Here is a 17,393-nt window from a genome sequence, read left to right as displayed (position 1 = left end):
GTCATCACAAAATCACAAGCTCTGGAGATTTTGTCCCATAACAAATTTGAAAATACCACAAAGAAAAGAAAACACTGCTGTTTTTGACTGTTTTAACCATTACAGACACTGAAAAAGGAAATTAATAAGTTAATCTTAAGTGGTCTGGACAATTAAAACTCTTGTATTTGTCAGTGTAGAGAGATTTAACTACATATTTTATTCCCGAGATATTTAATTATAAGAAAAAGTGCAATTTAAACATTACATCTCAGTTTACAAAAAGAGGTGCTTTGAGCTTGAATTGGAAAAAAATAAATGTCTAACATTACAGAAAAAAACTCATCAAAAGCTCATTGCACATTCTGCCCTTTAATTATAAAATGTAAAATTCTAGTTAATTGACAGAAATTCTTTTTTTAAAAACTTTGGGCCCACTGCGAAAAATCACAAGTTTCTACAGTAGACAGTGAAAAAACAAAAAATGTTATTTATTTGTTTATGTATCAAGCTGCTCTTTAAAGCCAGATTCATGACCGTCTTTGATCCCATGTGCTTGTTAGTGCTGTTAGACATTGCACTATGTTTGAATATTTGACCACCCAGCAAGCAGATTATATCATCATTCAGAGGGCCCGGTGGCGCCAGTGTCCGGCAGCCTCGCCTCTGTCAGTGCGCCCCAGGGCGGCTGTGGCTACACTGTAGCTTGCCATCACCAGTGTGTGAATGTGTGTGTGAATGGGTGGATGACTGAATGTAGTGTGAAGCGCTTTGGGGTCCTTAGGACCAAGTAAAGCGCTATACAAATACAGACCATCTACCATTCACTCTGAATGTTGACAGATTTTCAATTGCATCATATGGCTGGGAGGGAAAGAAAGCCTTTGTAATTCACATCTGCTGATTTTTCTCTGCAATAACATCTCATACATCCACTTACATAAGAGCCACATGCTATCCTGCTGCTTCAACAATAAAGCCCTCTAAGCTTTTTACTCCCAAAGTGAGCCGCTGCCTTCTCCATCTCATCGGCTCATTGCCTTTCTGTCCATCGCCTTTGCCAGCTGCTGTCAGAGCTGATTAAAGCACAAAGAGAGGAAAATGTGTGTTTGTCTCCCCAGACGCACAGGATTTATCAGACGGTGTCTTTTTTATTTTAAAGGTTTCCTTGCAGCATTAAGCAAAGAGCATGGTGATGTTTTGGCTCCATGCAGTTGTCAGTCTGTGTTCTTTGAAAAAGCACAAAGTGCTATTTAGAGTTTGTGCTCTCATGTCTTCGCTCTTTTGAAGGGGCTTACATTTCCCTCTCTGTATATACTGTCGGTAAAAACGCACAGAAACACTGAATGGGACAATGAGAAAGAAATCCATCCAATAAAGCAAATCTGTCTGCTGTGTTTGAGCTTCAGATCCCTGGCTCATCAGGTTTGCCTCATTTGAATAAAATTCTAAAGTGGAATTCACTAAAAATGATTCGCTGTTTGAACGACCTGTTGAGTTTTCATGAATACATGTCTCGCTGTCAGCGTAGTTTGTGAAAAGCAAAACCAACAATGAGCTGATTTAACTAACCAGTACTGTCTGTGCTTCCAAGAACTGATATCTATGCCACAGAGTCCTATTGTTGTCCAGGCCTTTTGAAAACACATCAGTGACATGAGAAATTCTCCTTGATTACCATAATCACAGACTGTATATAAAAAATGGACGTAGCCACTGCATCTTGCTTCCAGTGATCTTAGGACCTACCCTTGTCGTACCCTTGTTGTGTTCAGCAAGACTTAAAAGCAGCGATTGAGACCATACATAGTTCATATAAGAATTAAATAAGGGCTTAAATCAAGAGAGCCAAAGGATTTTTCTGATAGTCTTGTCCTGGCAACCACCTAATGATTAAGTTTTTTTTTTTTTTTTAAATTGATGTGACTTAGCACTAATTAGCATGTATGCACATCTCTGCAGTATACTGATACAACTGTACAGTCTATATATGTGCCTTGTTAATTAGACTGGAGAGCATGGGACACCATCCTCCAATCTGAAAAGTTTGGTGAACCATGCTGGTTTTGGAGCAGAAGTAAGCGCAGTTCAAATGCTCTGCCAACCATCTTTCATATACAGTCTATGGTATTTACCGTTCTGCTTTGGTGCGGAGTGCGGAGAGACACATGACTGGATTTCTCATATTGTTTTTACATGTACAGAACATGCTGGCCTTATTTTGAAAGTAAGGATTTTACTTAGTGCAGATACACATTTTATATCTGTGTCTGTATAAATATAAATGCTACTGATAATATATTTTAACTTTTCCAGACTAAATTACACAAGAAATCTAAAAGTGGAATCATTGGAAGCCTTATAAACTTCATTATACAGGAACAGACACGAGTTATTTGGCACAGCCATGCATACCATCATGCCAACGCTACTTTTGAAAAAACAGCACTGTAAGAACAGAAAATCATGCGGCTTTAAAGTGTTGCACTTGTGGACGACTTGCTGTGCTTGGCAGAGTCGAAAACGGAGAAACCTAAAGAGAGCCTGAACACACTCGACTAAAGGCGACTTCAGTCACTGTTATTTGAAGATGAAATAAGTGAGCCAAAAGGGGCCTGATGGGAGCTATCTACTGTTTTTTTATTTTTTCTAATCAGCTCTTCATTTCACGCTGCCAGCGAGCATATGCTCCTCATAAACACTGGAACACTGTTTAACGTAATAAACGGCTTTTCCCTTTTTAAGGGTACTCTTTGTGATGAAGTAGTGGATGTCTTCACTTCATGTGAGTATTTCAGTTTAAGCACATCATAAGATCAATGACGCGTCCACTCTTTGCTTCTTCACAATGTTATGACTCATGCATTAAAAATATATACTTTTAATCCAAAGTAAAGTGAAACGAAACTAAATTACATTTAGTTCCCCGGTGAAAGTGTAAGTGAAACACACACACAGAGTGTCGCTCTGCTACCCTGTAGGACGAGCGTTGCGGTTACATTGAAGAGGAAAAGAAACATAAGGACCCTCCTCTTTCCTCTCAGTCACACACTGTGTTTAACTTTATCCTGCACTCATACTCAGCAGTGGTTAAACTTAGCCAGATGCAGAACTAAGATTTCTGCTGTGAGGCTATATCACGCTGGGAAGTTTCCCACAGTTGTGACACTGGATGTGAATCAACAACCCAAAAGAGAGCTTAAAGGGCATACTGGGCTTACAGTATAAGCCCATTAACATTTCTATTATTTAAAAATGTTGTTGAGTCCTTGAACATTCCTGCTATATGAGCCATCCAATACCTCAGATTCTGCAGACGTAGCCGGAAAGACTTGCTGGAACTGTATGTCAGCGTCCTTCAAAGTGAAAGTAAACATAGCTGATTCACTATGAAAACAGTTACAGATAATCAGTGAAGCGTTCTACGCTGTAACCTACTACCACAGTCACAGTCGACATTTTCTGTTCCCAACACACACTGTTGTTGCTTCACTGAAAACTTCCTGAGCATCACTTCCTGTGCTGCATGGAAAACCTTTCTTTCTTTCTTTTTTCTGGTAAAAACCCAGTGAGCATAGTGTGGGTTTTTATGGCAACCCTGTCTACAGAAGGGCTGCGATCCTGTGAAATATTAAATAATATTTAATAATAAACTTAGTGAGAATGAGTGATCTACAAGATGTTTCAATTCTAAAGGGGTCAGTCCATCGCAAATCAACGTGGGCCTTCAACATGACCGTCTCAGATTTGCATTTAAAAAAGTCTGCAGATGTTTAATGACTGCAAATATGTTGCACAACATATATTAAAAAGAAAAAGGTTTGTCAACCCACTTTTACCCCTTTGATTAACATGTGCGAACATGAATTTAAAAACAAACAAACAAATATTTTCCCTGATTTTTGTTCCCATCCAAATGAACCAAGATCTGTAATTTGGGACAGATATATTCAAAAATGTCAGTCTATGCTAATGTGAGATGGAATGACCCATATGTGAGCTAGAATAATACAAAGACGACATATAAAAAGAAATGTCATCCTTACGATTTGAATGTGAGCAACATACAGACCAGAAAAGTCACGTAACGCTTGATTTTCCTCATCAGGTTAGGATTTAGTTGCATATAAGCAGGCAATTTATTTATATAGCGCTTTCAGAACAACTCCCAGATGAACACACAGTGTTGTACACTTGACATGCCAGAAATGATACATTGAATAAGTTAAAAAAAATAAAATAAAGATAAAAAATTTTAAAAAATAAGATGATAATTAAAATGACATTTAAAATAATAAAATCAGCACAAATAGCAAAAAATAAAATAGTATAAAATGATCATTAGAATTACATGTAAAACAATAAAATGAGCACATTAGATTTAAAACAATAAAATCAGGGTCATACTGTGTCATATGTCAAGGAGTAAAAATGGATTTTAAGACTTGTTTTAAAAGTGGACAGTGAAGGGGCCTCTCTAATGCGCAGGGGCAGATTGTTCCAGAGATTAGGAGCAGCAATAGAGAAGGCCCTGTCCCCTCTGAGCTTTCTCTTGGACCTGGGTACCTCCAGGAGCAGCTTGTCAGCTGACCTGAGAGACCTGGGGGGTGAGTAAAGATGCAGAAGCTCAGAGAGGTAAGTTGGGGCAAGACCGTTTAAACATTTAAAAACAAACATGAGAATTTTAAAATGAACTCTAAGATATACAGGCAGCCAATGGAGTGAAGCGAGGATGGGAGTTGTGTGTTCTCTTTTACGAAAAAAGATGCCAGAGAGGTATTTAAGAGTCTTTAAGAAGGAAAAAAGTGAATGTTTAAAAAAACTGAGAATTTCATTATATATGGTAAATATATAAACAGCATGACCATGTAGTGGAAATGACTGCTTGGGCTCAGGAGCTCTTTATTTTTAACTCTGCCACACAAACAAATTAAACTACAACAAGATCCTGAAATTCCAGATCACTTTCTCTGGACACGAGCTCGTTAAGGATGGACTGAGGCGACTGGAAAAACCTTTCTTGTCATCAGACTGATTAGAAATTTGAATTCATGAAAATCACAGATATCTGTTTCTTCAGAGCTGAAGGCTTGTTCAGTTAAAAAGTCCGTGTCAGTGAGGATAAAGAGGAGTATAGTTGCTTGAGGCATGGGTAACATTTAGTTCTTAACATTTGTGAAGGCAGCGCTAATGATGAACCATCAACACACGCTGCCATCGTGACACCATTTGTTTCCCGAGGAGATTCAGTAAGATGGTGCCAAATCACATTTTGCATCAGTCTGCACAGCAGCATGTAAAAGAGTCCCGGTGTAAGCTGGTGGGCCCGCAGCTCACACCTCAAAAACATTTCACCAGTTTTTGAAACTAAAAAAATAGCCAAAGCGAGGCTGCTGATCATCTTAAAACCTACACCAAGCTTATAACACTGTCGGCACTGCAACGACTGCTCTCCCTAGGCCTCAAACACTTACACTCAGAGTGTTGCTGTTAAAAGTGGTGAGCAACATTGCACAATGGTAACCAAGCCCATGTTCCCACGGTAGCTGAAGCAAAATGAGGATAGCTTTTTAATAAAATTAACATTTCTAGCTTTTGACAAGCTGTCTTTATGGTATTTCTGCAAAATTCAAAGTTAAAATGAGTTGAAAATAATTAGATTCTGTTCCAAACTTGTTTTTGTGGAAACATGCACAGAGATTATTACTGAAGTTGATTCCTATATATAAATATCTAATATTTCAAAAAGTTAAAAAAGAAAGGATTAAGTCAACCACATGTAAAGATAATGTCTTCAAACTGTTTGTTTGTTAGAAATCTAAAGCGAACAGTTTTACAATCATACGTGTCAAAGAAAAGAAACAAAGTCACATTTGTGAACATAAAAGCAGTCAATGTTTGGTGTTTTTCTGGATCAATAGCTAAATTACTGAATCAATTCTGAGCTTGTGTGGCTACGAAATCCCCCCCAAACAAACAAAGATGATGCAATCGCCAAAACCAAAACATAATTACACATGCCAAAATGTTCCACCTCACTGTGTAATTTAACCCTCTGAAGTTTAAGTTGTCATCGATGAGGACTTTAATCCTAACCGTAACCCTAAATCCAACCCTGTGCTATCAGATTATGTCATTTTTGTCCTTTTTTAAAGTTGCTCTTCCAATTTTGGCCATCAAGGGGCAGAAAAAGGGTTTGGGGTGGTCACCAGCGACCACTTAGACCTCAGTGGGTTACAGTCAGGGTCTTGTGGATCCACAATTCCAGTGTCTGTAACCACTGTTCAATTAAATGCTCAACTTTCACTTGATTGAATGGACTCAAATTAAAATGATTATTATTTATAGTCACTAACCTGTGTCAACGGCCTCCTTCATATAAACAGCACAGTATGGGTTCAGCACCTCCTCATGATAAGCCAGACCCGGATCAATCTCAAAGTGGGAAAATCCGATCCGCAGGAAAGGCGACATGTCTGCAGACTTTTACCGTCTGACCGCTGCTCAAATATCCAAACAGCCTCCACAGATGCGCTCCGGATGAAGTCCTCTTAGTTTGAATAGATGAGAAATAGATGAGATTTGTGAGCTTTGAGAGCTCGTGCACTGGTGTGAACCACCTCTCCTCCACTGCAGCATGCACCGACTGCCCCTCTTCCTCCACAGGAAAGATGGGCTAGCAGAGGGGAGGAGGCAGGGAGTTTTTTCTTTCCACCCCTGACACTTTAAAGAACCTGTAAAAAGGAAGAGAGAGAGACACAGACATTTCATCACCCGTGACGCCGTAACCACAAGCTCTTTCCCTGCAAACATGTAACTTTTATCTGCTCCAGCTGGCTGTTACAGCAAGTTTTAAAATCAAATCAACAACAGAACTTCTTCTCGTACACTCTCCCCCTGATAAAATGTCTCAAACCACACATTTAATGAGAGGACAGGAACGCATCTGCCATGCTTTGCAGAGTTTCACACATAAAGCACTGCGAGCAATGAAAAAAAAGCAGCCTGCTGAACCTAACTGCACCTAAAAAAAACCCAACCTCTCATAACTTTAGGGCTTGTAAACAAATAATCTCTTTGCTTTGTGCGATCAGCCATGCTAATAATCACAGTAACACACCTATAAATCACTTCCTCTGCGACCGCTGCAGTGTCTTCGACTCGGTCAAGGCCGATGTGACATTTGAGGCCTGCTGAAGAGCTCTGTGTGTGTGTTTGTGTGTGTGTGTTTGTGTGTCAATATCAGTCCCAGTGGTGGAGAGAAGACAGGGACTATTAATAGAGCTGAAATACTAAACGCAGATGTGGAATATATGACAGCATGCGCCTGAGTCTGCAATATTCATCATCATTCTTTACTGTAAAGCTTACTGTGCTTAAGTAGCGTCATGTGAACTTGTGTACACTGCGTCAGCGTAGTTCAACATCTTAACAAAGAGAATTTTTTAACTTTTTAGCTCCCAAAGTAAAGCACGAGGTGTTTCATGCAGAATTAGAATTTGAGTTGAACAAATCGAACTAGCTAACGGAAGCTTAGCCCGGTGGGCCAAAATCAGCCCGGTGATGACATTGGACAGATTTAGAAATGTGAACCAGTATAAATTTTGAACTTTTAATTGACATTTTCATACTTCACCCGAAAAGTTAACTGAGACATAAAAAATTAAATACCAGCATTAAAATAACAAAAACATTGTATTTTATAACAGTCTGTGAACAGTCATAACTTTTTCTGTAATTTAACAGGTTTATCATGCAGTTTCACAGGAAGATCAGAATAAATTCCTGCTATGTATGATGTAGGACAGTAATGACAACATGGAAGAGATGGCACATCCATTCCTGTTGGGTCCTTTTAACTCAACAAATCAAAAAAATGTTTGATTTCTAATCAACCGTGTATCATATAATTATCATTCAGCTCGACAGTAAGGCATTTTTGCATCTTTCAGCTTATCGCATTGTTTTAAGAGGCAACTTTTGTCCAATGTTTTGTACTTTGGTCACATCTGCTGATCGCTTTCAGCACAGTCCTTAAATACCACACTGGACTACAAACTTAACACCTGACCGGCATCATCAGGTGGAGGATTCAAAAACTGTACATAAAACCAGCTGAAAGCGTGAGGGCTTTCTCTGTTTGGTTGCTGTGTTTGACCCGCCCCTCCCCCAGTGTCAGCGGATAGCTGTAATGAATGCAGTTTTAGTTTTAAACCAAGGTGGGCATCCTTCACGTCTCTAGTGCTAGGCTATAAATAAAATAGACGTGAAAGTCAACACAAAAGAATGAAAGCTTTTTAATAGTGCATGTTTGAGGTATGTTTGATACAATGCTACTCTATGCGAACACAGTTTAATGGCATGCAGCTACCTTGGCTCATACCACATGCTAATCCAAGCCATGTTAACTTGCCTTTTGAGTAAGTGGCTGTTGTCGCAAATACACTCTTCCAAACTCCAGGTACTCCCAGTGTGAAGCCCCCTCCGTCAGTGCCCCCCATTGTGCATTTTTGTAAAAATACTCCCATTGCAAAATATTAAAAAAGCAGCCAGTTTCTGGGAAAATCTACACCCCCAAAGTCTGTGCATTATAAAAGTATAATGCTGAAGCTAAAGATATATATTCCCCAGACAGTTCGAACTAAAAGGAGAATAAACATTAGGCTTATCATCATGGAGGGAAACAAAAATATAAATTTGTTATGCACAAAATGTCAAACTATTTGGCAGCTCAGAAGCCACAATTACAGTATTTCATGAGCCATTTCTTAAAAAAAACAAAACAACAACAAAAAACAAAACTGATTTACCAGGTACTAAAATACTGCACACTTTTAGTAAACCAGGTATAACTTTACTCTCGGAAATGTTGTGGCCTCTTTGAACTTGCTTGGTTTGTTCACATTACATTAGTTTGAGTGGCTGTATAGATTCCATTACCAATACCATTAAATTTCCATTTAAACCACTGAACTAGTCAGCGTGGTATCACACAGGGTGAAGAAACCCAGCAGTTATTCCACATGTTAATCCCTGACAGCTTTCTCTATCACACATACAGCAGTTTCTGAATCATAGACCATTGGGTAGAAATTATCTAACCACTTACTTTTTTGAGCTGTTACTACATAAATTTCGATTTCTTTCATCCTTTTTGAGAATAATCTTCATTTTACTTGAAGTTGCCATTTTTTCCCGAACTCTTACATACTGAGAACTATAATACTGATAATGCTAAGCATGTGAAACTAGGACACAGTTATACTTGTGTTTTTAATACGTTTATGAAAACTTTATAGACTCTCAATTTGAATAAGCCTGAAAGATGTGAAGGTTAGACTTCACTTTTTACTTTAATGTAGCATGTTTTGATAAGTAGTTACGTCCCTATACACACAGTAACATTCGGCGCTTCGTCTGTATATCCTTGGCCCTGATGTTAGTATCACAAGTGCATGCCAGCACTTACGTTCACACACTCCCACACAAGACTAACATCACAGATTCAAACTTTTGAAATATGCAGAGCAGCAGCCCTCCCTCGCAGTTTTTCGTGTAGGTTGAACCTGTTGTAAAAGGCTGCGTTCAAGCAGGAGGAGTTACACTTCCGGTGCTCTGTTACATCAGTGCAACCACACTTCCTGTTTCTGAGCGGTTTAATTTTTTGTTTTTGAAGCCTGACAGGTGGGGCTGTAGCAAATTTGAGATTGAAAAACAAAATCAGACCCAAAACCCTGCTGCTCTAAATTTTTCAAAAAGGCGGGAGGAGGATAGAGAAAGCGGCGCGAAGCTGAAAGTTTTCTTTGCGATGGGTTTGGAAGATTTAGGTTAGAAACTATATGTAGATTATCATATAAATGTGAAATGTAAAGCTTTAACCTGACTGCATCAAAGCACTGATCTTGGAACATCTGCATTAAACCTACAGTTGCGAGAAGTTTTCTATTAGACCACATAAAATAAAATGTGGTCTGAGTACTGATCGTTATTGGTGTTGCAGTAACAGTCAAACACACAAACACATAATAACTGAATAATATGTGAACATAATGTAATAACTTTAGCTGGAAAAAGTACGTGAACGTCTGAATTTAGTAACGTCTAGAACCTTTTTTTTTTTACCAGAAACACCTTTAATCAGACGTTTCCTGTAGCTGATTATGAGGCTTAGGCAACAATGATGACACATTTCTGGACCACTCCCTTTTATGTGACTGGTTTAGTTCAGCAACACTAAACCTCTCCTGCCAACGACATTTTTTTTTAAATTCATTGCTCTCCTAATGATTGAAACCCATCCAGGCCCTGAGGTAGGAAAGCAGCTGAAACCATGTTGCTCCCTCCGCCTTGCTTCACAGTTGAGCTGAGGTTATGTTATGTGCCTGCAGAGTCCCTTTTACTTTCAGTTTTTTTCCTCCAGGGATTTTCTGTCCACAGAAAAGTGTCCTAGAAGTGTTGTGAAATATCCAGGTGGTCTTTTAAAACTATAGGATGTTATCTAGCCACAGAAATGTCTCCAGGTGTTGTGGTGCTACTCTTGTCTTTGTGATCCTTCTCTTCTGAGGTCCAGTGAAAGTTGTTGTGACTGAGGACTGGTTCGAACTCCTTTAAAGTGCAGACAGTCAGTAAATTACAGGGAGGGGCACCTGTATAACCTCCACTTTTTACTCCCACTGTTGTTTTTGTCAAGGTAATTAGCAGCAGAGGTTCACTTGGTTTTTCCAGGCACGACTGTGAAAGATTGCTGGATGGGTTTATCACTACCACTCATGGAGGTACAAAGAAGGTCAAAACTGTTTTGTTTTTTTTTACTATTGGGGTGGTCAGATTGAGTTTGTATATAACTGTAACTTCAATGAACATCGGATAATATTCCAGTTCCAGTTCCAAAGGTTTTATGATGTTGTCTCAGAACTGTACAAATGAAAAGCCTTTGTTGTAATGAGCTGATACTGTATGGTGGTGTCATGGCAATGCATCATTTAGAAAGCAGCTGTCATACAACAAAAGCACTCCCTTAACTTTTGAGAAATTACAGCCATTCGTATACAAGGTCACTTATTTCCAGGTGCTTAAATGTAAGTGAACAGATTAAAAATAAATAAAATCGCAATTTTTAATATTTGCCAATAACACTCTGCAGGGAATGGTGGCCTTTAGTCTATCACCACAGAACGAGTTTCCTCCTTTGTGGTGCTTTCTGGGTCTTCCTGTCTAATGGCCCAATTATGCTCTCCCTTTCGTGGGTTTTGCGTGCCAATTTTGGCGTGACATCATCTGTTGAAGGACACGGTCTTTGTGGCGTTGGTCGTGCACCTCTCGATTCTCGTAACCAAGGCCACCGCAGCTGGATTGAAGATGTGAGTGTACGCTCATGATGGTTTTTACTGTCATTTTAATTATGTCCCAGTACAGAAGCTCAGAGACATACAGGTATACAGAGGGAGGTGTTGGAACAGTTTGCAAACTTTAGAGTTTGTCCAAAAAACAAACTCAAAGTCTTGGCTTCCGGTTTTCACTTCTTCTCCTCCTACATCAGCGCTGATTGGGGATATTGTCTGAGTGGCGACATCTATCGTTGAGGACAATACTGGGGCGGCTTCCTGCGTGTAACGGCGGGTATAAATACAACTGTGAAACGCGGTTACTGGCCTTTAGCCTTGTCTTCAGTGAAATGCAGCCCAGCTGGGTTGAGAACAAATGACTGATATTGGCCTGAATCACACAGGTCTAGAAACCGGTTGGCAACCACTGGTTGCTAGGTAAACATGGCTATTACCCGACCAGTTGGCGAGGTGATGGCAGTCAATTTGAAATTGACTGTTAAATCCACAGTCGAGTAGGTCTAGAGAGTTGTCAGTGACTCCCTGCCAACCACAGGTTATTTTCTGAGTGGCTGCTGCAGGCTGCCAGCAAACTGGCTAGCTGAAATCGGTTTTCGTGAAGTTTACACAGCTGTACCAAAAACCTCGGTGCAATTACAAGAATGTTTTTGGTGCAGCGCACTCTTTGTGACCAATTTCACCAGCAACCACAATGGCAAAGGCATTTTTACCCAGCGACCAGGTGATTGTCAGGGGGTCACTGAGCAGTCTCCAGGCCCGTGTGAGTGGACACTGCAGAAAAGCTCCTGGGTTGGTTCGACACTAATTCAGCAGGCTGCTCCTGTCTCCTGTCATCATCAATAACACTTGTGACCAATGCCTTTGGAAGGTATGCGTGTTCATGCCATCACGCTCTTTCCGCTGTGCTTTCCAGAGGATATCGTTTCAGATCATAAAGTGTTGCTTCCAGCTAAATAAGAATGCCGTTCGGATAAAGATCGGGCTTATTCCAGAGTAGTGGTCGGCTCTTGTTTTCTTCCCTGTGGAAACGATCCTGAGATCATCCACCCTTGCTGTCTCTGTGGTCTTCTAGTCTTTATTTGTGTTGCCAAGCACAAAATATTTAAAAAAAAATCCCAATAAAATGTATTTTTAATTTTATCAAAATTTTTTTTTTCTACTTGTAAAGTTGAAGCTCCACCTCTGATGGTGGAAGTAGGGATGGTTTTGCTTTTGCAGCCTGTTTCACTTGCATTACCGGCTCCATTGACCCCATGTTATGGTGTAAATACAGGTCATATTTTACTTGCTTAATTTATAGAACCGATGAAAGTCCACACAGGCTGCTTTTAAATCAGATTTTTCTTTTACACATAAAAATAGGGGACTAAGTATAAAAATAACTGTAATTCATCAACAAAATGTATTATTTTTGTTAAAAGCTAAAGCCTGCTTTTAATAACACCTACCGTAAATAAGGTTTTTGCTAAGTTTTGTACTTCTTAACTTTATCTCTTGCTGGTTTTGATAGCTGTGAAAGTTATTTGTGAGGTGTTACTTCAGATTTGAAATGAGAGCCAAGTTGACTTGATCGGATTAAATTTACATATGCCACATTTCCAATTACTGGCCTGGTGATATGAGTCAGTCACCTACCAGCAAAATCTTCCAGGCAGTGCTGTACTGAAAATGCAAATTCAGGGTCGTATTAGACTGAAAAGAAGCATGTTAATAGGAAATGTAATTCTGCAACGGAATCACCCAGTAATCTATCTGTTTCTGCAACTGCAGGTGCAGCGAGCCAGTTGTTGTTGTTTTACTGATAAAAGAAGAGTGAAGGAACCCCCACCTGTAGTTTTTCTTTTTAAAGCACACTGATCTGCATGACGAGCGATAACAAGCAGCCGGGGAGCTCATTACAAACTTAAACCCATTCTTCAAACCAGAAGAGCAAACCTTGAACTCCAGTGCTGTGAAATTTATGGACAATGATGCAGAAATCATCGAATGTATTTCCTTTTGAGAAGAAAATTGCAGGAAAAAGTGGCAGCATTGAAAGAGTTGGAACGAACTGATGCTGTCGGTCAGTCAGAAAAAGGCTGATTTTAACAACCTCAAGGCTTCAAGCTTGAAGATGTTTGTGTTTCCTACACCTCTGTGGTGTGATGCTCATGAAACACTCACGTTATGGCTAAACCTAAGTGGATTTAAACAGGACTAACACAGGGGTCATTGTTGAAATAAGCTGCCCCAATCCCTTCGATTACTGCTTAGAACTATTTTCCCTCACATATAAGAACACAAACACACTTTTGTGTTTGTCTTCGAACAGAAGCCGTCAGATCTCTGTGATGCACTCGTGCAGCTTATGTTTATCTACTTCCAAACAACCAAAATACAGAATAAATAGACTTGACTTTATTGTGTTTTCTCATAGCGCACACTGCAATGTGTGCTGGCATCTGAGGTGCCACCACCCGTTGTTGCTCAAATGCCACCCCCCCCCCCCCCCCCCCCCCCTTTAGCCCCTGCCCATCCTCAAACCCACTCATGGAGGTACAAAGAAGGTCAAGTGCGAGTGATCTGGTGCTGGAGACCTTTCAGAAAGCTTTCATGAGAGGGGACAAAGTCTAACGAGCCTCCCACCTGACCCTCTGTACCCAGCAACATCAAAGCACAGCGTGTGTTTGCTTTCTGAAGCAGCTAAAAGAGGAGGCTGGAGAGCTTTGTTGTTACTGACAGGTGTCCGTGTGTGGCAAAGGCCTTTCACCATACAGTAGCTGCTGCTTCGACACTCAAAGCATCCCTGAAGCGGTCACTCATTTAAAGGCACACACAAAGAGTTGACCCTCAGCAGCTAACGTCAGCTGCTTAGTTTGACACTGGGACTACAGTTCAAAACCTTTAAAGGTCAACCTACACTAATGCCTTCATTAGAGGCTAAACCAGCTAGCATGCAGACACAATATTGCACAGTGCTGGCCCACATTACAGACCAATACCAGCCTATTACAGACATAGTGGTGCAGGAGGAACTCTGGGAACTTTCTGCATAATATCATGGAAAAAATTGTGGCACTGTGAACTCAGCGCTGACAAAACTAAACTATAACACCATAATTGTTTAATTTCAATGTAACTCTATCAGACTGCATGAATATTTCTCTTAAAAAATGGGCAGCTGAATAAGTATAAAATTTTTCCCCCAGCTTCTCAGTTTCAGACCCTAAAATCCAGCAGTATTGATCAGGTTCTTATGATTTACTGTGTAAATTGGCTCAAATGAATTCGCACTCAATCAGCTCCAGACAGTAAAATGCTGTGAGTGTATTTACCTTTACTTTATCACCTTTACTTGTGAGTTTGTTATTTATAGAATGATTTTGTTAGTTTTATGTCTTGAAAGATACCTATAAATAAATTATGCCTTATATTGTTGTACAGTATTATGGCCCAAACTACCTAAATGCAGAAGTAGGTAACCCCAGACCAGCTTCCTGTTTACACAGTAGTAATAATAATAATAATTATTATTATTACTGTATAGCTCTGTGTAAATAATCATTCTGTACATTCGATAATTTTTAATCCTACAACTGTTTACAACTTGCATAGTTCCCATTTCTGTATAGCTGTATATCCCAGATTCTGTAAAGTTATTTATTTCATATTCTGTATAGTTTTTCATATTTATATCCTGTTCATATCCTGTACATAGCTTGTACTCACTACAGCCTGTACATACTTATAGTTATAGAATATTCACAACATACTTCATACCGTGTACATTATAACATACCATAATAGACCCATTTCTGTAATATACTCACATATCTATATTATTGCTAATATATATTGTAATATATCTATATCACTAAAGCACTTCTGGATGGATGCAAACTGCATTTCGTTGCCCTGTACCTGCGCATGTGCAATGACAATAAAGTTGAATTCTATTCTATTCTATTCTATTCTATTCTAATAATAATAATAATAATAATAATAATAATAATAACAATACAGTAGTTAATCCACAAGTAAATGCCTACATGTAAGTATTTTTAGTTTAGTATTTTTTTGTGTATTTTTAGTGTATTTGTGTTCATACAAACGTATAGTTACTAAAGGTGTTAAGTGTGACTCACCCCCCCCCCCCCCCCCCCCCCCCCACGCACACCCACACACTTACACAACTTTATAATACTCTAAATACAGATGTTTTCGTGTCAGTGAATAAATGTAGATTATTTTCACCCGTTCTGTGTTTCTAAAAATGACATCACCACCTAATGGCAAACACGCGTTTCGCAAATTGCAAAGCAGCCGCTTAAAACCTAAAAAGTAGGGAGAAATGCTTTTCTCTAGTTATTGACTAAAGTTTTGAAACCTCGGGCTGGAAACCAAAGGAAAGTGTACTGACCTTAGAGACACAGCAATGCCCGCTGAAGTTTAGAGCTTGCAGCTGAAGCTGCTCTCCATCCGAGCGTTTGTAGACCGGAGGGAGCACAGTGGGCGCATTTAAGCGTGATATCACGTGGCGTTCACGGACTGTAAGAATATTCACACTTCATGAAAGCGGTCTGAAGTGATCAATCAAATTTGATACAACAGCACAGATGACGTTTCAGTTTTTCTGTTTTACTGCCCATTTGAACTAATAAATAAATAGTTTTAAAGAGGTGGTCAAAATTAAAATACTATAACCAATTAAATGAAATGCATCATAACAAATACCTATCTAAGCACAACTCTGTCCTTCACTAGTTTTAGTCTCAGCTGATTTTCCAATTCGCTTAGAAATATTTATTTGCAGAAGTTACATTTCCGAGCAGACGGTGAATGCAACTACCCCAGCGCGCAGTACGAAGTGAAACTTATTGGTGAAACTACATAAAGAAAAACAACCTGACTTCAAGGCCACATTCAGAGATTTTTGATGGCAAAGTTTTATTTCTAATGTTTCCGAGGCAGCACTCAAATTAGCATATTTAATATCAAACCCAAATATCAGGGCTATTCGCCTGCTTTCCCTGTAAGTCAACAGAGAGACTACTCTAATACACATGTAGCTCATATGTTGTGGGTTTGTACAGCTGACTGCCTAATATACTGTGAAACCTTTATGAGTAAAGCTGGGCTGCTCGGTGAGTTGATAAAGGAGCGAACATCCTACAAAAACGGAAATGCTGTTGTTAGTAGTATTAATACCCAGATCACGTGGTTACCTGGTGCTACCTGGTGGATAAACAGGAAAAAGACAAATAGATTTATTCTGTGAAATGTATCAATGACTGGAAAACAAATTCAAGTGTATTTATTTTTTAAGTTGTGCTGTAGTCATTTTTTCATGTCTGTTTTCACCATTTCTCACTTTAAATTGTGGTAACGGTAAACATATATTAAAGCAAACCTCAGACTTTTGAGTTCTTACAAGCGTAAAAGCTTCTTTATTTATAGGAAATGTAGTAATTAAGTCAGAAAAAGGGATATATTTGGAGTTTAAGTAGCGTGAATTTTATGTCTTCATAATTTCCACCATGCCACCATGGTTCATTTCTGCATTGAGTGATTCAGTAAAAGGAAATGATACCATTTGAGACTTTCAAGAAGACTAAATTTAAAATCTGGTGACCGGGCTCATTACTAAAGTGCCCAAGACCACTGGGTCAGAAAGGACCAGTGAGTGAAACTAGATCAGTACTTTAACACACAACACTTCTGATTGCAATTTTTTAATGTACTTAAAAGTATTTCTATGTGCAGTTGCTGTCTGATTGTGTCATTATATTTAGGATGCAAACACTGATCATCAGTACTCAACAATATTACTTTACATTAGTGGTGCAAGTCATATGTGTGTGTGTGTGTGTGTGTGTGTGTGTGTGTGTGTGTGTGTGTGTGTGTGTGCACAGCAAAATCTCCAGTGTTAAATTAACACTAACACTATTTCTAACATTTTGAGTTATTTTCCAGTGTTAGAAAATCAGCACTGCTCAGTGTTAGTCATTGTTAATCTTTAAAACTGACTAGGTTACTTTTAAACATATAACACTGTCAAAAGTGTTAATTTAACACTCAACAGTGTTGTAT

The 17,393-nt window shown here is 39.1% G+C and overlaps 1 protein-coding gene across 4 annotated transcripts in view; it reads right to left on the bottom strand.

Annotated features, from left to right (window-relative positions):
• prkcq (protein kinase C, theta) overlaps nt 1-15,786 on the bottom strand; it is a 38,743-nt gene extending 22,957 nt beyond the window's left edge. For 3 of the 4 annotated variants that reach the window (XM_085376374.1, XM_085376377.1, XM_085376378.1), the window contains exons 1-2: nt 15,724-15,786; nt 6,336-6,713 (exon numbers count right to left, since the gene is read on the bottom strand). In XM_085376374.1, coding sequence (XP_085232500.1) covers nt 6,336-6,453 — 118 coding nt within the window. In that variant the 5' untranslated portion in view covers nt 6,454-6,713; nt 15,724-15,786. Of the gene's footprint in view, nt 1-6,335; nt 6,714-7,099; nt 7,188-15,723 lie in introns of those variants that run through there. The other variant, XM_085376376.1, reaches the window with a different exon arrangement.
• Between the last annotated feature and the right edge of the window lie 1,607 nt (nt 15,787-17,393).

This window comes from Diplotaxodon limnothrissa, linkage group LG17 (genome assembly GCF_057381915.1).
Source record: "Diplotaxodon limnothrissa isolate DT_005_m linkage group LG17, D_limnothrissa_male_GT1.1, whole genome shotgun sequence".
NCBI lineage: Eukaryota > Metazoa > Chordata > Actinopteri > Cichliformes > Cichlidae > Diplotaxodon > Diplotaxodon limnothrissa.
The sequence above is the reverse complement of the archived record's forward strand: the minus strand, read 5'-3'. Positions and strand labels throughout refer to the sequence as shown.